Source organism: Pseudophryne corroboree, chromosome 3 (genome assembly GCF_028390025.1).
Source record: "Pseudophryne corroboree isolate aPseCor3 chromosome 3, aPseCor3.hap2, whole genome shotgun sequence".
Lineage (NCBI taxonomy): Eukaryota > Metazoa > Chordata > Amphibia > Anura > Myobatrachidae > Pseudophryne > Pseudophryne corroboree.
The window spans coordinates 391019614-391040125 of NC_086446.1; the positions used below are offsets into that span (position 1 = coordinate 391019614).

At 41.0% G+C, this 20512-nt stretch overlaps 1 protein-coding gene across 3 annotated transcripts in view; it reads left to right on the top strand.

The window, feature by feature from the left end:
• BRCA1 (BRCA1 DNA repair associated) overlaps window positions 1–20512 on the top strand; it is a 373734-nt gene that overhangs the window by 219769 nt on the left and 133453 nt on the right. For all 3 annotated transcript variants that reach the window (XM_063960072.1, XM_063960070.1, XM_063960071.1), the window contains exon 15: window positions 3788–4092. In XM_063960072.1, the coding sequence (XP_063816142.1) occupies window positions 3788–4092 (305 nt within the window). The remainder of the gene's footprint in view (window positions 1–3787; window positions 4093–20512) is intronic.

A 20512-nucleotide genomic window follows, 5' to 3' on the forward strand; every position in this document is an offset into this window, starting at 1 on the left:
AGAAGAGGATTTTGGGTTTCCGAATCTTTTTGCACTTCTTGACAGAATGAGCACGCCGGGTGTTTTATCATCTGACGTTATTATACAATTGTATGTTCTGTTTCTTTTCCACTCCCATGATTCATCACGAAGAATATTGAGAAACATTCATTGAATTTGAAATTTGGACAGTAACATCTACCCATAGCACATGTATGACTGTTCCATTTTGTATATTTTATAGAAAATAGATACAATTTTCAAGTCATTGAGGGTCACAAAGTTATATCACTGCAGTTCTATGTCTGTAGGTTAATTAGAAGGTCAACAAGTTTTAACCATCTACATCTATGTTGACCAATTTTCCATTAGTTTGTAGTTGATATGTGGGCCAAGATTGAAAGTGAAAGACTTGGAGTACATTCACTAATATGATGCCATGGCGTATGATGGCCATGCTGAAATTGGTCAGCCGTTTATTATACATTTTCATTCACTGGTTGCTCACTTATATGTAAGAAGTACTAAAGATGCAATGTATGTCAGGAATTATGAAATACCAGATTTGTTTATAACTTTCACCTGTAATCCATACTGGGCAGAGATAATAGCAGATGTATTCCTGCCCAGAAGAGTCCGGACCGAACAGACTTGGAGGCTAGAGTCTTAGGCAAAATTTTATCACACTCCTGGATCTCATCAAGCATTCACATGGACTTCTCTTTGGAGAAGTCCGTTCTTGGATGTATGCCATAGAGTAGCAGAAGAGTGGATTGCCAAATGCACATATTAGTTTGGCTAATGGAAAAAATTAGAATCAACAGATTGACACCTGCATCAGGATGTGGTAAAGGAGAGGATGTTTTTATTACTCGCATCCGTCTCATACCAACAGATATTCCATTTGAATTAAAGAGATTGCAGTTTCCTATCTGGTTCCCTTTTGCAATGACCATCAATAAGGTCTAAGGTCAATCTTCAAAAGGTAGCAGGTAATGACCTGCCATCTCCTTGCTTCTCCCATTGGGTAGTTGTATGTGGCATGTTGAAAGTGAGGGCTTCCAACAGCCTTTTTTTGTGGAAAAACAAACAACATTGTTTATACCTCAATGTTGAGGTAAGTGTCTGAATATGCTGTAGAAATGGCTAGATAGGTTTTTTCTTTTTTTCACATCTAAAACCATGTTTGCAAACAGCTTGGGTCCTTTTTCAGGGTCAGTGGAATAAGGTTAAAGGTAAGGACAATGTAAAAAACTGAAAGCTGCAGATGTACTTCAAAGTACATTCTTCAACCTCGGCAAAGCTGGGTATCCCAGCTACTGTAGTATAGAAAAATCAGTGTGTCTATTGTGGTTATGGTGGAAAGTGATAGTTGACAGGCAGGGTTTAAGCACAATGGAAATATTTTTAGATAGTGAGAATGTTGACATTCTGGGGTCAATGTTTTGTACTGGTTGACTTTTTTAAAATTTACACTGTTGACCGTTTATAAAAGAACCCGTTCATAAAAGATCAGTAGGGTATGGTGGTCACCACAGGCTGTAGTTTTTAAGCCTTAGACAAAGGCTATAACAAAGTACACACAAAAGCAACAAACACCCAAAATAATATACTAGGAATAGAAGAAGTAATGTAGGTGACTGTTTAGAGGGTGTTATGTACTCAATTGGGTGTATAAAGACCTGTGTACTTAGAATATTTGAAATTGCTTTGTTAGATAAAATGGGAGGAAACACCATAAATACAACAATAAAAAACAGCTACACTACGGGTATGGGTCGTTGGGTAGAAACAACTTTGGTCGACATGGTCATTAGGTCGACCATGGAAGGTCGACATGCACTAGGTCGACAGGTCAAAAGGTTGACATGTTTTTTTGTTGTACTTTTTTGGTCGTTGTCTTCTTCGTAAAGTGACGGGGAACCCCAATTAGCACACCGTTACCATTCGTGGTCCACGTTGATCGTTAACTCATGTTGACGTAATGACTGTTGACCTAAGCTGTGTCGACCTAACGACCGTATCCCCTGCACTATTACTGAGCAATTACTGTATAGTCATCATTGAAGCATCAGATATATTCATAAAATCCTTTCTTACAAAGTGCAGCAAAGGAGGAATTTGTTACTACCTCTCTACTAAAGGCAGTTTAGTAAAAACAGGATCATAAACATTTTTTTTTTCAAGTAAAGAAATGTGTTGGAAGTGAAATTAACAAAACAACATTGAATTATTGATAATTTACCTTTTATTGTATAACAGATGTTTCAAATTTTAATTCTAACTAGGCCAGTTTATAAAGTAAAAACAAATGAGCTTTTGATTGAAAGTGATATTACTTTAGCAGTATAATCAAAATTTAAAACATATACTTAGGTTTGAAAGCATTTAACCATGAAATAGAGAATGTGCACTAATTAAGTTTTTGGTCTTTTGGGTTTGTTTTTTTTCATCGTTCTTTCTTGAAACAATTTAACCAAAAAAGTTAAAGGAAATATCTTTTATGTCTTGACCAACTGAAGCAGCACAAAGTTGTGGGGTCCTTCATCTGACCCAAGTAGGAAAGCAAAATCTATCTGAAGGCTTTAGCTGTAGTTGATGCAACATGAGAAATCCTTTTGTCCACACTAATTAAATATACCAAAATAGAAACCTTGGCAGTTGTGCTAATACAGGTTTAGTATCCCTTATCCAAAATCCTTGGGACCAGAGGTATTTTGGATATTGGATTTTTCCGTATTTTGGAATAATTGCATACCATAATGAGATGATATGGTGATGAGACCTAAATATAAGCACAGAATGCATTTATGTTTCATATACAACTTATACACACAGCTTGAAGGTCATTTTAGACAATATTTTTTATAACTTTGTGCATTAAACAAAGCGTGTGTACATTCACACAATTCATTATGTTTCATATACACCTTATACACAAAGCCTGAAGGTCATTTAATACAATATTTTTAATAACTTTGTGTATTAAACAAAGTTTGTGTACATTGAGCCATCAAAAAACAAAGGTTTCATTATCTCAGTCTCACTCAAAAAAGTCCGTATTTCGGAATATTCTGTATTTCGGAATATTTGGATATGGGATACTCAACCTGTAATAAACTATTGGCTTGTTAATTGTATTAATACAGACAGCTTGTTAATAATATTCTCACTTTTAGAAATCCACAAATGTATTCTTGGTGCACGCCAGCACTTCCAGTCATTTGGCCAATCTGACCAAAGCATTTAGGTTTGTGGCCAAATTGGATCAAAGTGGATCAAACTACCCAGATATGGTGATTTGGGAGAGGGCAAGATTTGCTACTACTAGTGTGATAATTAATTGTAAATATACAACATGAAAATAACAAAATATGCAGAAAGCACTCCTTGTGTGACAGTGACAGCCCAATTCAAGTGGAACCTATGTTGTCAAGTAAACCTGTGAACAAAAAATATTAGTGCAGTAAAAGGTGTATCCAGTATGAAATTATAAAATTGTACCAAAAGTGGATGTACAATAGGCTTATCTGAAACGGTCTTTACTTAAAGTCCCTTTCGCATTTTTTGTCGTCTTAAAATAGCATCTTGTGCATATTTTGGTTTAGTGTCCTGGTTCAGCTCCATAGTGTATGATGTTTCACAAGTAAGTGTTTACAAAGTACAAATCTATATTGAATATATTTAATGAAATCATTATACATTAGAATAAAATCAAATACGCTAGTTTTATGCTAGCACATTTATTTAGTACTGTGTGTGTATGTATGCAATTCACGGCCACTTTTTTGTTTTCTTTTAACTACAGATCCATGTACATCCTCACTGACCATTCATAACCATGCTAAAGCTACCCCAAAGCCAAGCCTGAGACGTACACCACTAAGTCAAAGAGTGGTCACAAACCGCTTCACCCCTAGAATAGAAAGCTTGCGACCACTTGGTGAACCCAGAGAGCTTGTGCAGCAGCAGATGGGCAGCACTCAGAGAAGCTCATCGCCTACATTTGCATCACCTGCAAGAAGTAGAATTTCTCTATCAGCCAAAAGTCCTGTTGTTTCCAATAGAAGAAACTTTTCCATAGTGGCATCAGGACTGAACCAAAGTGAACTGGTAAGTTTTTCTAATGCACATATATGTTCCATACTGTGTTTCTAGTTGTATTGGGCATATGCAATACTTCAAAACTATGTTGCTTATATATCTGAACCAAAAATTAAGCTGTACTTCTTAAATATAGAAGATTTTAAGATCTGGGCCTATGCTGAAGACTGATGGTAGCATACCAGCTCAGACCAGGAATGCAGGTTCCATATATTGTATTTCCCTGTGTAGTACATTAGCACTGAATGTGTGTTGGAAGTAGATGTACAGATACGTCCTCATGCATCTTGCCCAATACATCACGTCACCTCGTAGCTGGAGATGCCTGGTGTGAGTGAGCCGACAGGTCCCATGCAACTCCGTTAGTGTATAGCATCTTTTTTTTGCCAACAATGGGGCAGATGTATTAACCTGGAGAAGGCATAAGGAAGTGATAAACCAGTGATATGTGCAAGATGATAAAGGCACCAGCCAATCAGCTCCAATATGTAAATTAACAGGATCTGATTGGCTGGTGCCTTTATCACCTTGCACATATCACTGGTTTATCACTTCCTTATGCCGTCTCCAGGTTAATACATCTACCCCAGTGTGTCCTATTCGCACCACTATGCAAATAGGAAACATAACCATTTTGTATGCAGATACAGCGCGGCCGCAGAGAGAATACAGGCATGCCGCATATCATTTTAATCATCAGTGTCTCCTTGTGAGTCCTATTCACATAGCGGTGCAAACAAGATGCATTTTAATAGAAAAAGTCGCATGGCACTACCGTGTCGCACCACAACATGGAGTGACTAGAAGGCCTGATAATCGTGAAGGGAGGCAGACATCTGTAGAGCAAATGCATTGAGCTCGAATACCTTAACTGAGGCCAGTGTGTGTATGTACATTATTTCTTTATGTAAACATATTGAGACTATGATTTATGTACATAGATTTAGGAGACTAATCAGTTATGGATTTTCAATAGAAATATGTTGCTTTATTTTTGGATGTGTATTGCTGTATGGTAATATTCTAAATCCAAAAAGAAGGCACTTGTCAGCCAGGCACATACTGTGTGTCTCCTTAGGTAAATATAAACTACATTGCTGATTATACAGGTTGAGTATCCCTTATCCAAAATTCAAAATCCCACATTTTTGGTTCCCCTACTGAGATAATGACATATATATTTATATATTCTATATCTATATAATATGTCTATATACCTGTATACACATAATGGGGCAGATGTATTAACCTGGAGAAGGCATAAGAAAGTGATAAAGCAGTGATATGTGCAAGGTGATAAAGGAACTAACCAATCAGCTCCAATATGTAAATTAACAGTTAGGATCTGATTGGCTGGTGCCTTTATCACCATGCACATATCACTGGTTTATCACTTCCTTATGCCTTCTCTAGGTTAATACATCTGCCCCATTATATAATATATATGTCATTATCTCAGTAGGGGACCCAAAAATGTGGGATTTTGAATTTTGCATTAGGGATGCTCAACCTGTACACTGCGTACATGCTGCCAAATGTGCCGGGTCTTTTTTTCCTGCATTCATATTAAAAAAAAGCAAAAAAAAAACGGTACTTGAAATTGTTCCCGGTCTGTGTATGTGTTTTATAGGTCATTATTCCTCTATAATAACTTAATCCTGACACTTTATAATATTTGTTGAGGCTCAGCGGTACTCTAGTGAAGACAGTTTATCCAGTGATTAGTTATGTGTGTATCACATGATTTGTAGTACACAGTCTACAGTCTTATTTCATACATCAGGGCGAAGCTCTCCCTGTCAGAGATCCCTTGTTTATCTTCCCTTAGTAATAGTACTGTAGCTGGTGCTTTTTTTAATATAAGAAACAGAAATCTCTTATTAGTCTGCTATCTTTTAGCTACTGATTTAATCATGTGCTATACATTCTGCAGGCATGCATATCTTCATATTCATTTTAAAGCTCATACGCTAAAATTGTACTGATAGGCATGTGCCGATGTGTGGTTGTTGTAATGGTTAACATTATTGTCTCACGACACTGACGTATTGGGTTTGAGTTCCACCACAACCCGAAGCACACTTAAGTGGGTTTTCTCTGGGTGTTCTCCAATTAACCTGTTAGTTTCATTGGCTCCTTACAAGAATTAACCCGTGATTGTGTTTTTAGTAAAGAATATAGATTGGAAGCTCCACTAGGGCAGAGAGGGACTTGTGTGGGTGACCAAATATTTTGTGGAAAAACGTTGAGGCATATGTATGTGCTATATAAATAACTGTTAATAAATAGTTAATGTGATGGACAGCATTTGGCGGGTGTGTCTGCATGTAACGACTTGTTGCAGGAGGAAGGGAAGAAAGGACCCATGGTGGGGTAGGGCAGGGAGGTTAGGATACTTACCTCACCCCAGTCAGGAATGCTGCGATCGGGATGGAGATTATATATATATATATATATATATATATATATATATATATATATATATATATATAGCAACAATTTGGGGAGGCCCTTTTCCGTTCCAACATGAATGTGCCCCAGTGCACAAATCAAGGACTATAAAGACATGGTTTGATGAGTTCAGTGTGGTAGAACTTGACTTGTCCGCATAGAGCCCTTACCTCAACCCCATCGAGCTCTTTTGGGATGAAGTGGAATGGAGATTGCGAGCCAAGCCTTCTCGTCCAACATCAGTGGCTGACCTCATAAATGCTCTACAGAAAGAATGGGCACAAATTCCTACAGAAATACTCCAAAATCTTGTGGAAAGCCTTACAAAAAGAGTAGAATCTGTTAAAGCTGCAAAAGGGGGACCAACTCCATATTAAAGTATATGTACTTGAATACAATGTCATTACGGTCCCTGTCGGTTCAATGGTTAGGCGTACGAATACTTTGGTCCATGTAGTGTAAGTGTATATAAGTGTATGTGTATATATATATATATATGTGTGTGTATGTATATGTATATATATATATATATATATATATATATATATACATACATACATACATACATACATACATACATACATACATACATACATACACACTAATACACACACACACACACACACACACACACACACACACTGTCCATAACAGCCGGCACTCCTGTTCAAAATAACAGCTGGTCTCCGTGCCCGAAAACAGCTTCACATAAACATTCAAAAACACTGCACTGGAGGCTGTAGTATACAAGATCTTGTAAGGTACTGACGACGGGGCGTATGCTCCGATACGTTTACTTTCAATACAAGTGAGGTTTGCTATACTACAGTCTCCAGTGCCATGTTTTTGGATGTGTGTATAGATAGATAGACATATATATAGATATGTATATGTGAAGCACAATATTGCCATCACTCAAATCATGCAATCTCAGTACACATTAGTATTAATAAACGTTGTGATTAGAGGGTAAGGTCCAGTGACCCCTTTCTGTTTTAGAGTTGTCTTGATTTCTACTTCCTGCTAGATATTACAAGAACTATATTACACTCTATTTCATCATTTAGGTTTGTATGACTGTTGAGCAAGCCCTCAAATGTAATACCTGTCATTATTCTCATAATTCAAATTCAGTAGTGCTCAAGTTTCATTTATGACGAAAGCCACTAACCGTTATGTTACTAGTAATTAATTCCAGCTCCAGTCTAACAATGATCCCTTCACATTAACTGCTTGAGCAGAGCACTGCTAAATGGTGAGAATTGAGGCAATTAATCAGAGCGGGATTGTTAATGACGTTGGCAGAGTTGCGTTGGATATCATTAGGCTTGGCACCAATTCTTTCTTCCATGAGTGTATAATTTTGGATAGAACATGACAACGCAACCTTCAGGAACTTAATTAAACCTATTACAGCAATTCTGCAATATCATACGCAGTGTCAGAGTTAGTAACATGATGGATATAATAACAGAGAAACAAGTGCATTATGCTGCTTAGGCAGTCTACTCCATCACTGTCATCCTTTTAAGAGAAATCTCCTGTCATATATAAGGGACAGGTTGAGATGCTCTAAAGACGTGCCTCTACAGCGCGCGCACACACCACCTTCACAGAGCACTGATCTAATGGCACATGAAGGAGGTTTTCTGTCAGTTAGATGGTTATTACAATGCATTGCTATAGGGCAATCCTATGCCTTCATGTGTACATGTGCTGTTTTTATAGTATTGGGAAGATATTCCTCTGTCAGAGAGCCATGGTCTAGTTCAGGAGGGGTTCTTTTGCCCTGCTAGTGCTTTGTCCTTCTCCTTCCTGTATTTAGCAGTGCCCTTTTCACAAGTGACGTGTAGTGAGGTCAATTTGCTGGAGAGGCACCGACTAGTATCATAGCCAGATTAATGCGCGCATACGCACGCACATACCCTATGGTTCATGTGTGCATTATACAAATGTGCAACAGTATATACTGTTACCTTATATTATCTATATATATTTATAGACTTACCATACTATCCCTTTAAACTAGAACATTCATGGTTTACACAGGTTCTGTTGCTGATTAAAACCACGTGAAATGCAGGCTCGAAGTCAGCTAGTCACAAAACCTGTGTAATTCATGAGTGTCACAGTATAAAGGGATAGTCCGGTAAGATAGCGAGATATTGATATCACAAACACACACACATGTACTGTGCAAAAGTTTTAGGCAGGTGAGGAAAAAAATGCTGCAAAGTAAGAATGCTTTCAAATGTAGAAGTGTTAAATGTTTCTTTTGATCAATTAACAAGGTGCAAAGTGAATGAACAGAATAAAAATCTAAATCAAATCAATATTTGGTGTGACCAACCTTTGCCTTCAAAGTAGCATTACATCATCAGTTTTCCAGTTATTGAAGGAACTCGGCAGGGAAGTTGTTCCAAAAATCTTGGAGAACTAACCACATATCTTCTGTGGATGTAGGCTTGCTCAAATCTTTCTGTATCTTCATGTAATCCCAGACAGACTCATTGATTTTGAGATCAGAGCTCTGTGGAGGCCATATAATCTCTTCCGGGACTACTTGTTCCTCTTTACACTTAGTAATGACATTGTTATTAATGACATTGGTTGTATGTTTGGGGTCAGCTGCTGCAGAATAAATTTGGAGCCAATCAGACTTCTCACTGATTATTTTGTATGATGGATAAGTGGCTGCATGTATTTCTCATCATTGGAAACACCATTAATCCTGACCGAATCCCCAGCTCCATTTGGTGAAATGCAGCCCCAAACTTGCAAGGAACCTCCACCATGCTTCACTGTTGCCTGTAGACACTCATTATTGTACCGCTTTCTAGCCCTTTGGCAAACAAACGGCCATCTGATATAGACAAATATTTCACATTTTGACTAATCAGTTCAAAGAATCTACTGCCATTTTTCTGCACTTCACTTCACTTCACTCCTTTCAGGCACACAGTCGCCAGCGCTGACATTACTGTTATGATGATCCATCTTTTTGACGGCCTGGTAACTAGTATATGTGTATGTGTGGGTGTGTAACATGAAAATAGTTTGTGCCAGAAATTTTGAGGTAAAGAAAAGACTACAGAAGCACTAAAGTTTTTGAAATCCAATATACTGCACTAACCCTTTTGTCCTCTAAGGTTCTAATTCATGGCCCAAACATTGAAAACTCACACTTGCCCTAGAGAGCAAATCTTTATTTTTATGCATGCCAGCACCTGTGTGAACTTAAACCCTCTAACAAACAGAAACAGATCAATATAAACAACTCATCTTATGCTTGAAGAGATGCGCCGACACCGATTTTTACTGTGTTTTGAAGACCCAGTATATAGTAACATAGAATTTTGATGCACATAAGAACCACTTGGCCCAAAATTGTATCGCGATGCTCTATACAGAAACCCCTTGATTACTACTGATTCTAATCTAAATGCAGGAGGGCTGTTTTGCAACATTATATGTATTCTCAGCACATGTTTGTTAAGGTCCATACACACTTAACGATATAATGAGCGACGTCGCTCATTTTCCCCCTCCTTGAGCGACGTCGCTCATTATATCGTTAAATGTGTATGCCGCCAGCGACAACCGATGCGCGGCCCCGCGGGTCGGCAACGATCGTCGCTGTCGGTAGGGCATGCATGAAGGATGTGGACTGTCGTCCACGACCTTCATGCAGGGCTGGCGGGGGCGTGACTTCACTGAGCGATATGAGCGGTCATATCGCTCAGTGCGTACAGGCGGCCGCCGACCGGCCGGCCCGGGAGGGGGAGACGTTAGACGATGTCGCTCACAGAGCGACATCGTCTAATGTGTATGGGCCTTTACACTCCTATTTGTGGATAAATGCAGTAGGTTTCTACACTGGCATTTTATGAAGTATTTTAGATTACCTATTTCCACATTATGAGGATAATTCAATTAAGTTACCGTGTTTCCCCGATAATAAGACACTGTCTTATTTTTTTTTTTTTTTGGTCCAAAAAACACCATAGGGCTTATTTTCGGGGTAGGGCTTATTTTAATTAACATTGACAGCAATTTCAATAAACAGGTAAGTGTGAGCTCTTCCTTTTTGCATTCATGTCTGGGGGTCAAAACAGACAGGATAATAAATAAAATGATGACCGTTATGCTCCCCCAGTCCTGCTTTTATCCCCATCATGCACTTCAGTCCTGCTTTACAATACTTTACTTACTGTTTTTTTTTTTAAATCTTCACCTTCCTCTTTTTCTGTACTCTCCTCCGCGGCACTGCTGTAAATGGCGCTGGCACGCACGCCAGCGTCATTCACAGAAAACGAGGGGAGGGTGCGCACTCACTGTGAGAGAGTGAGATGCTGTGATTGGATGCCACTGTTAAATCTTGAATAGCGGCATCCATTTCATGCAGGGGCGGGGTGGCAGAGCTGGGGCATAGTAGTGTAGCGCAGGGACCGGACAAAATGGGGATTTAGCTAGGTCTTATTTTGGACCGTTCTGCAGAAGTAAGGGTAGGTCTTATTATCGGGGTAGGTCTGATTGGGAAAACACCGTAATATGGCCCCGCAAGGTGGATTCACTGCAAATTCGCATTGCAGATTACATTTGCAATTCAATTCCAAACTGTCATTCCTTTTACAGAGTCAATTCAGAAAAAACATTGTCCGCTCCCTCCTGAGCAGGTGTAAATGTAGGGATAATCTTTATTTTAAGGTAAAAATGTTGGGACTTCATAACCCCTTGGACACATCCACCCCCGAATGACTGGTTAGGCATTTAGAAATGTTCTATTTGCTTCATTGGGCCATTATTTACATGTAATTTTTTGGCTGAAATAAATAAGTGGCCTTAAAGTACTGCAAAATCAACTTTCCTGTTAGTTTATGCACCCCAGATTTAATTAAAGTATTTATTTTCAATTTAAAATTGTTGCTTTATATAATTTTTTTTTTATTTAAAGAAAATTGTGTTTTCAAATTACTCCTAAATCACTTTTTTCCCTTTATTCTATTCATTAATTTCCTTTGCAATTAAACAAATTTTTTAAGCTATTTACATGATTTTACTTTATTTTTTTAAATGCACAAATCAGCCATTAGACAACTTTTAAATGCATAGTACTTCCCTTATGCCCACTTACAGTCTTCTATATTATGCTGCTAACAAAGTTGTCACTTTTTGGGAGTCTAGGAAGGTCTCCCCACTTTTTTCATGCTCCCTTCCCAGCTTGTTTTTTGGACAAAATTTGCAAGAGTTGTATGAATTTAATTTCTAATTGAATTGTTCGAATCGTGTGCGCACATTAAGGCAAAGTATGCAAATTTATAGTTGATGTGTGCGAGTTTAACACCTCTTGCTAACTTGCACCTAATTGAATTGACCCCTCTAGTACACTTAGTATCGGTGACAATTAATGTCTTTTTGTACTGCAGAAATCCTCAGCCCTCTCCTCATGTATTATCTCACTGACTAGAGTAAAGTCAAAGATATGCTCTGTTTTGCAGTTAAATTATTATTATGGTTATGCTACATTACTAGCAGGACATGCAGTTTGTAGAAAAGCGTGGATATATATTCCGCTAACCTGCCATGGCAACTGTGATTACCATAGTCATCATGCAGTGTAAACATTGGCAGTGCTACAGTATATGTAAGAATTAGAAAATGCAGCAGAAAATGACAAGTTGTAGTCTGTGCTGATTGCAAATATAACTTTTTTTTTTTTTTCCCCCCAAGCAAAATTAGACCACTCAGGTCGTTTTCTGGTCTTTTGATCAGTTTTAGATGTTTGTTTTGAGGCGTATTAATCATTTAGATGTTTTGAGGTTTTATTTTAGGAGTATTAATCATCACTGCTTATTCTATAGCAATTAAAAGTGCAGATTGTCCCTGTGGATTTACCAAATTTGTTGGATATCTTGTTTGTGTTTTTATTATGCAACAAAGCACCTACTGGGGTATATAACACATACTGCACAATTTAAGGTTATATATTCAGTAAGTTTAGTTTCAGCATGTTCCCAGCGCTGTAAGCAAAGCTTGAAAAACAAACATGTCAATTCGATTATGAGTGAGTGGGATGAGTTGCGTTTGTAATGATGTGCAACCGAGTGGCCCTGCAACTTACCACAGACTAGTGGAGCTTGTCAAAGTCAGAAAAATATCACGATGCACACTACCATATTTGCACCTCATACAGGTCCGCGCTGCGCATGCGTGCGCTCTCCCGTGCGTGCGCATACCCGCTGTTACGTGCACCCGCAGGCGCACGGTATGCGCATTTACGGTAGAGTTTCTGTGTGCCCAGCGTGCGACTCAATCGTTACATATTTTAACTATATAATGTATTTTGTAGATCATGGTCCCCTTGATAGGTTCTGAAAGTTTAGTTAATATAGCATGTTCATGGACAAAGAGATCCCTCTTTGTTTGATACGAAGGGTCAGACATGGGTCATACAGTGGTGTTTAGTATCCATCGGAAGAGTATTTAATTAGCAATATTCCGGTGTTGGTTTGAAGCGGATTAATCGCTCGTGCGAATAGTTATGGACATAAGAAGTTTATGTACTTTTACTATTATTTGCACTTATCCATGCGGCGGGAAACCTAGTTTCCCACCCACCTGAGCAGTTGGAAATAGACACAGCCCACTTGTATGAATCAACCTATGACCTTTTGTTATAATGCGAAGACGAATTCCTGTGTCCAATGAACAATGAGATTGTAGGGACCATTGAATTGTATTGTGTGTGGGGCATAAATAGACAAGCCGACCTGATCCAGCTCACTCTCTTCAACGGTTCTCATCACTGATAATCGGGAGCTGGATATTCAGAAAGGCGCATGCGATCGTTTCCCCTTGTGCGTAAGTTTTCTCCGCAATCATATTGTCTTTATTGTTATTGTGAGCCATATCTCTCTCTCTCTCCTCTCTCTCTCTCTCTCTCTCTCCTCTCCTCTTTCTCTCTCATTTCCCTTAAACTTAATTGTACTGTTATTGTATTTCATGTGTAGTTATCTGGTTAGTTAGTCTATGTTATTTTGGTAGTGTATGACTTGTATTGTATTATTATTTTGCAAATAGAACGTTCATATAAGGTGTTAGAACCTAAGACCGGTATCTGTGTATTTCTTATATTTCTAAGTATTCTCAGAGCGTCGGAGACGCTCGCACTGCTTTCTAGTTAATAAGGTTACACTGTGCTACATTCACACCCTATCACTGCACCAAGGTTTACTGCATAAATACAATGTTTATGGTATAGTTGCAAAGGTTTAACATTGTGAGCATCAGCGCCGCTTGTGATCTCCTCGTGGTCCCAAGCGTCCGCTACGCTAATAGCATATCATTACGTTAGTCGGTAGCCAATAGTGTGTCTGCCTGTGATCTCTTGGCCGTGAGCGAACGTGACGCTTGAGCGTCTCGACTACGGCTAAGCGATTGTTACGCAATGTGCGTACCCTTACGGTATTCCATACGCCAATAGCGTACTGTGTTCTTCGACCTTTTTAAGAGTTTTAAGTAAGATAAATATTTAGCTTTATCAAGCTTTATGAGGCTACAAACAAAAAATTTACGAGTCTGGCTGTAACGTAAGTACGGCATGTAGCCACACTTACTTGCTCCTAACTAAGCTGACAACTTAAAGTGGCTTTACAGTCATACAAAATGAATCTACAGCATAAAATAGCAATAGTCAGAGCTGAAGATCGTGCCATTTAGAATGAAATGTTAAATCGGCTGATATGCCTGGTTTCAACATGCTGGGCTGCGCATTTTACTCCTTTTCACCCCCCTAGGAGTCTCAAAATCCCTGCTTAGTGGGTGGCTGCAAATAACTGTCAGTTTCCAGACCACCCAGCAGGTCACATATTCCAGGTCACCCAGCAGGTGCATAGGGAGTGTTCACCAACATTTTCCAGAGCACAGTGGTGATGCATTGTAAATGACAGGCAGACATTTTGCCATATAACTCCAGAACAAAGCAACCAATTACAAATAAATATATATAATTCTGCATGATCTTTAATGGGGTATATAATGTGCTCTCCTCAGACAATGGCATCATGTCACTCATAAAAGTAGTCCTGCTATTAATATAGAGATGCTAGCAGTGGGCTTTGCTTCACCTTATTATAAATGTGTGATGGTAGCTGTGTTTTGTCATCTGTCATGTGCTGCTTTGGTTTGGCTGTGCATAAGATGGCAGCTTCTTTTGCAGCAAGCAAATGGAATGATGCATGTGCTTCAATGACCTTTTGCCGTTCTTTCCTCTTAAAAAAAACTCAGTTTGCAAGGTTCTGAAATATGTGCACATGCCAACAGCAAGCTGTACCTCAAAATTACTGTTGAAGCTCTCTATTCCCCTTGCTTCATAAATTATTGAGAAATAAATTACACTGCAGAGAAAAATTGCTTTACAAAATCATTGGCTGTAGCAATCAAATATATTTTTTCTTTCTTGGTTCCAGGTAGAACAAACTGTCCTGCACAGAGTGAGGTCTCTGTTCTTTCTTTAAAATATTTTTCCTTCATGATTAGACTTCATCTGATCTAATGTGCCTGACTGTCCTTCATCGGGTGTTTCCCATCCCAGCTCTATTCTTTCTTTCTCTCACTCTCTCTCTTGCTTTTCTCCTATTTCTTCTTTCTACCCCCTGAGAGCAAACTGATAGACACTGCTGCATAATCATATTTACCTTGCATATGTGTGGGGGATAAAGTATACACCTTTCAAAATGTGACTTCCACAGATGAAATAGACAAAAATTCAGATAACCGTGAAAAAGCTTTTGCATTACAGAAATATCTGCTATTTAAGAGCTAGTTATATGCTATAAAATTCATATATGGTAACTGAACCGCAAGTTTATTTATATTTTTACAATTTTTTAAAAATAGTTTTCTGCAGCGGGGTACACTGTGTTCCACGGGGAATACATTGGGGTGTAGAGATGGATCTTGATCCAGAGGCACCAACAGGCTAAAGCTTTAGACTGTCCCAGGATGCATTGCGGGGCATCCTCTATAACCCCACCTCCAGGCACTGTGAGCTCAGTTTTAGAGTTGGTAATGTCTAATGTCCAACACAAAGGGCAGGAAATCCACGGAAGCTCCTGCCTCATGCGGCGCATGCGCCAAGGATTAGCATGAGGGGGAAGTTTTGCATAATGGTCTGTGTAATATGTGCCATACATCTCCCATCAGCCCGCAGCTACTGCAGTCAATCAAGAGCCACCTTCAGGCGTTCTCAGCAATGCTCAATACGCTTGTGACACGCCTTGCGCCCCCTATGGGACCTCCTGTGCCATTGCAGCCACATATTGTCCCTGTGGTAAGTCCGCCTTGGGCGGATGCTTGTCTACCCAGTTACAGCACTTAAATCAATCTTTGGTTAGACAGAAACCTACCCACGTCACTCTGGTGTCAAGGGGTCATCTAAGCGGGCCGCTTCCTCACAATCCACTAATATCTCAGATGATTCGTCTGATGAGGATGGGGAATATACTGACCCGTCAGACACTGATACAGCTGCTTCTTACTAGGAATCTACAACTCAGGATGATGTCCCTGACCTAGTGGAGGCTATTAAGCAGATTTTACAAATCGATGGTGTAGATCCCACTACTGCGTCGAAGAAACCTGATAAGTTTAAACATCAGAAGGTAGCTAAAGTAGTCTTACTGCATTCTGACCATTTAGTAGACATACGTCAGGAACCCTTGCCTTCGCCAGGAAAGAAATTCTACCCGTCTAAAAAGATGCTGGCTCGTTATCCTCTCCCTGCTGAGTTGTGTAACAAGTGGGAAAATTCACCGCCGGTGGATTCCCATGTCACCCGTCTTGTGGCGTCATCTACTCTGCCTATCACCTCACTTAACAAACCGACAGATAAACGTGTGGAGGGATGCCTGAAGTCTATTTACTCCCTAACAGATGCTGTACATAGACCCACTATAGCAGCCTCCTGAGCCGCAAAAGGAATTCAAGCATGGGTTCAGGCATTAGAGGAAGAGCTGCCTCAGGATATACAGTATCTGACTCTGCCAGACAATATCTGTCTCATTTTACCACTGCCTCCCACAACATTCAGGAGGCATCCTCTGAGGCAGGTGTAATGGTGGCCAAGGCGTTGACTACGTCCGTCCTGGCTCGCCGTATTCTGTGGTTGAGGTCATGGAAGGTGGACCTGGACTCCAAAAAGAACTTGGAGGTGCTACCTTTTAAGTGAGACATCCTGTTTGGGGAAGATCTGAATAAGATTGTGACTGACTTAGCGGTCACAACTGACGATAGACTTCCTACTAGCCCACGGGTGGATCATCAACTGGAAGAAGTCCTCGCTGGTCCCAGCCAAAGACTGTTTTCTGTCTCCAGAGAAAGTCCTGAAACTTCAGGACAGGATCAGATACTTCCTCTCTCGCCCAAGAGTGTCGATACACTCGGCGATGCAAGTACTAGGCCTCATGGTGTTGGCTTTCGACTTGGTAGAGTACGCTCAATTTCATTCTCGCCCTCTGCAGATGTTAAACCTTTCCAAGTGGGACGGCCTGCCTCATCGGATCAGGTCTCAAATGATCTCCTTGACTCCGGAGGTTCGTCTGTCACTGAGCTGGTGGCTACAGGACCAATAGTTAAGCAGGGGCCGTCCCTTCTGGATCCCCAACTGGGTCCTACTGACATACAGATGCCAGTCTGCGGGGTTGGGGTGCGGTGCTAGAGAAACAGTCTCTCCAGGGTCGGTGAACCAAGGAGGAATCTCTCCTCCTGATAAACATTCTGGAATTGCGGGCAGTGTTCAATGCTTTGACTCTTGCCCTACCTCTGATACAGAACAGGCCTGTTCAAGTACAATCAGACAACACCACCACGGTGGCATACATAAACCATCAAGGCGGCACTCGCAGCTGCATGGCAATGATGGAAGTGTCAAAAATCCTTCGTTGGGCAGAACACCATCTATCAGCAATATCGGCAGTGTTCATTTCGGGAGTCCTCAACTGGGAAGTGGATTTCCTCAGTCGTCAGGACGTGCACGCCGGAGAGTGGAGTCTTCATCCGGAAGTCTTTCAACTCCTAGTGGACAAGTGGGGTCTACCAGATGTAGACCTGATGGCGTCTCGACACAATCACAAAGTTCAGGTCTTCGGATCAAGAACAAGGGATCCTCAAGCAGCGTTCGTGGACGCACTGCCAATTCCATGGAACTTTCGGCTTCCCTACGTGTTCTCTCCAGTGTCACTTCTGCCCAGGGTACTACGGAAGTTCAAGCAAAAAGGAGGAATACTACTTCTAGTCGCTCCAGCGTGTCCCAGACAGCATTAGTTCTCAGACCTGCAGGGTCTATCGATAGAGCGTCCTCTTCTACTTCCTCAACGCCCAAATCTCCTCGTTCAAGGCTCTTGTGTTTACCCTGGCCAGGCTCGCTTTGACGGCGTGGATCTTGAAGCTTCGCTCCTGAGAGCCAAAGGATTCTCCGAGGCGGTTGTCCAAACTATGCTGAAGGCCCGCAAATCGGCTTCTGCACGGATTTATTATAGGCTCTGGAATTCTTACTTCACCTGGTGTGCTGCTAAGAATTACGATGCTTACAAGTTTAGTACTTCCAGACTTCTGGCTTTTTTGCAACAAAGTCTGGATTTAGGACTTCGTCTGGCCTCTCTCAAGGTTCACATATCTGCCTTGTCGGTGTGGTTTCAGAGAAAAATTGTGTCTATACCTGACGTTCATACATTCACTCAGGGCGTACTGCGGATTCAGCCTCCTGTGGCTCCATGGGATTTGTCTGTTGTCCTGAATACCCTGCAAGAGTGTCCTTTTAAAGCTCTTGAGTCAGTGGACCTTAAATGACTCACAGCCAAGGTCTGCTGGCTATTGCCTCTGCTAAAAGGGTGTCAGATTTAGGCGCAATGTCCTGTCGTCCACTCTTTTTAATATTTCATCATGACTGAGCAGTTCTTAGAACTCACCTTGGTTATTTACCTAAGGTGGTGTCATCATTTCACCCTAATCAAGAGATTGTGGTTCCAGCTTTCATCTCTTCTGAATTGTCCTCCAAAGAACGGTCTTTGGATGTGGTACGGGTTCTCTGTATATATGTGGAGAGGACTGCCTGTATCAGGAGGTCGGATGCCCTCTTTGTACTGTTTGGTTTCTCAAACATGGCTGGCCTGCGAGTGAGCAAACCTTGGCCAAATGGATTAGGATGGTGATTGCACAAGTACATGCGCAGGCTGGACTCCCAGCTCCTGCTGCTATTAAAGCCCATTCTACTCGTTCTGTTGGACCCTCTTGGGCGGCCCGTTGTGACGCGTCCGCAGAACAATTGTGCAAGGCGGCTACGTGGTCCTCTGTGCACACGTTTATGAGGTTCTATGCCTTTGATACTTCTGCCTCCCAGGATGCTTCCTTTGGATGCCGGGTTCTCGCTAAGGTGCGTCCCCTCCCTTGAGGAACTGCTATCGGACATCCCTGATGTATTCCCTGTGGAACACAATATACCCCGCTACAGAAAAGGAGATTTATGGTAGACTTACCATAGTTAAATCTCTTTCTGCGAGATACACTGTGTTCCACAGGGCGCCCACCCTGACGTACTTGGCTACTTTGGGTTTATATGGCATTAGCTGCTAGTCCCTTCTCCTGTTGTGAGATTGTGGTTCTCACCTGCCTTCTCTTTTACCTGCTTCTACATTGGACTGGTTAACAAAACTGAGCTCACAGTGCCTGGAGGCAGGGTTATAGAGGAGGCCCCGCAATGCATCCTGGGATAGTCTAAAGCTTAAAGGGCCGACCTCATGTCTGAGGCGATCGCAGGCGATAACCCTGGCAGGATAGCCCAGGATACAACGGATTCTGTCCTTTTGCATCCGATGTATCCTGGGCGATCCCAGCCATGGCCCCAGGTCGGACCAGATTGAATGTGCAGCAAATTTAGTCTGGAGGATCCGATGCTCACGGGAACGTGCATCAGATCGGATCGGCCCGGAGACACCTCAAAAATGCCCGATTTCACCCAATTTATCGCGCCGAATGCCCGATTTGGGCTGAAATTGGGCATTATCGCTCTAGTGTATGGGGTCCCTTTAGCCTGTTGGTACCTCTGGATCAAGATCCATCTCTACACCCCGATGTATTCCCTGTGGAACCCAGTGTACCCAGCAGATAGAGATTTAACTATGGTTAGTCTACCATAAATCTCCTTTTATGGACTGTCAAGAGAGAATACAGCCAAAAATGGTACTAAATAATTAACACACTCCTATATCATTGCGAATACGGGTTGGATATATTTTATCGACAGTAATGGCGACATGCTTGGCTTGTTGAGAGTGACCATGGTGACTCATAGCATCGACACAGATTACATGTCTACATGATTATCTTGTCAGCTAAAGCATTCCTGGTGGTCCAGCGGTGAATTGCCTTGTTCAGCAGTTCCTGTGGCTATAGTGGTGTTTTCCAGGTACGGCGGTCAGCTGGCGGTGGATCTTCTAATAAATGTTGCATCTCATACAATGTGTCATTTTTCAAACCGCAATGGGGGATATCCAATTAGCCGTGGTTATTACCTCTGCTAAGTGTCCCACCGGGGCTATCCAATTAGCCCAGTAAAGCCACAGCTCATGCCGGTTTATCAGAGATTTTGTTTCACCTGCCTCAGGCAGGCCAAACTAAATCCTGTTTGAACCTGTGTGTTTTCAGGAGATAAATGTATTTTGTTTTTCACAGGTGACCAACTTGGATAGCCTGTAAAAGAAAAGAAAAATACGTGTGAGACATCTGGGAAAGTTGTGAAAAATTAACGTTTCTCGCAGCCGATGTATTTTCACTTGTAATTGCATACCCATCAAAGTCTCTGCCTGCGGAGCATGAGAGGCACCTAGTCGATAAAACTTTCCCAAATTGCGAAAAACATTTTATTGCGGAATTCTGTGTGTACTGGGACCACCACCCACTCCATGTGACGCACTAGCACAAT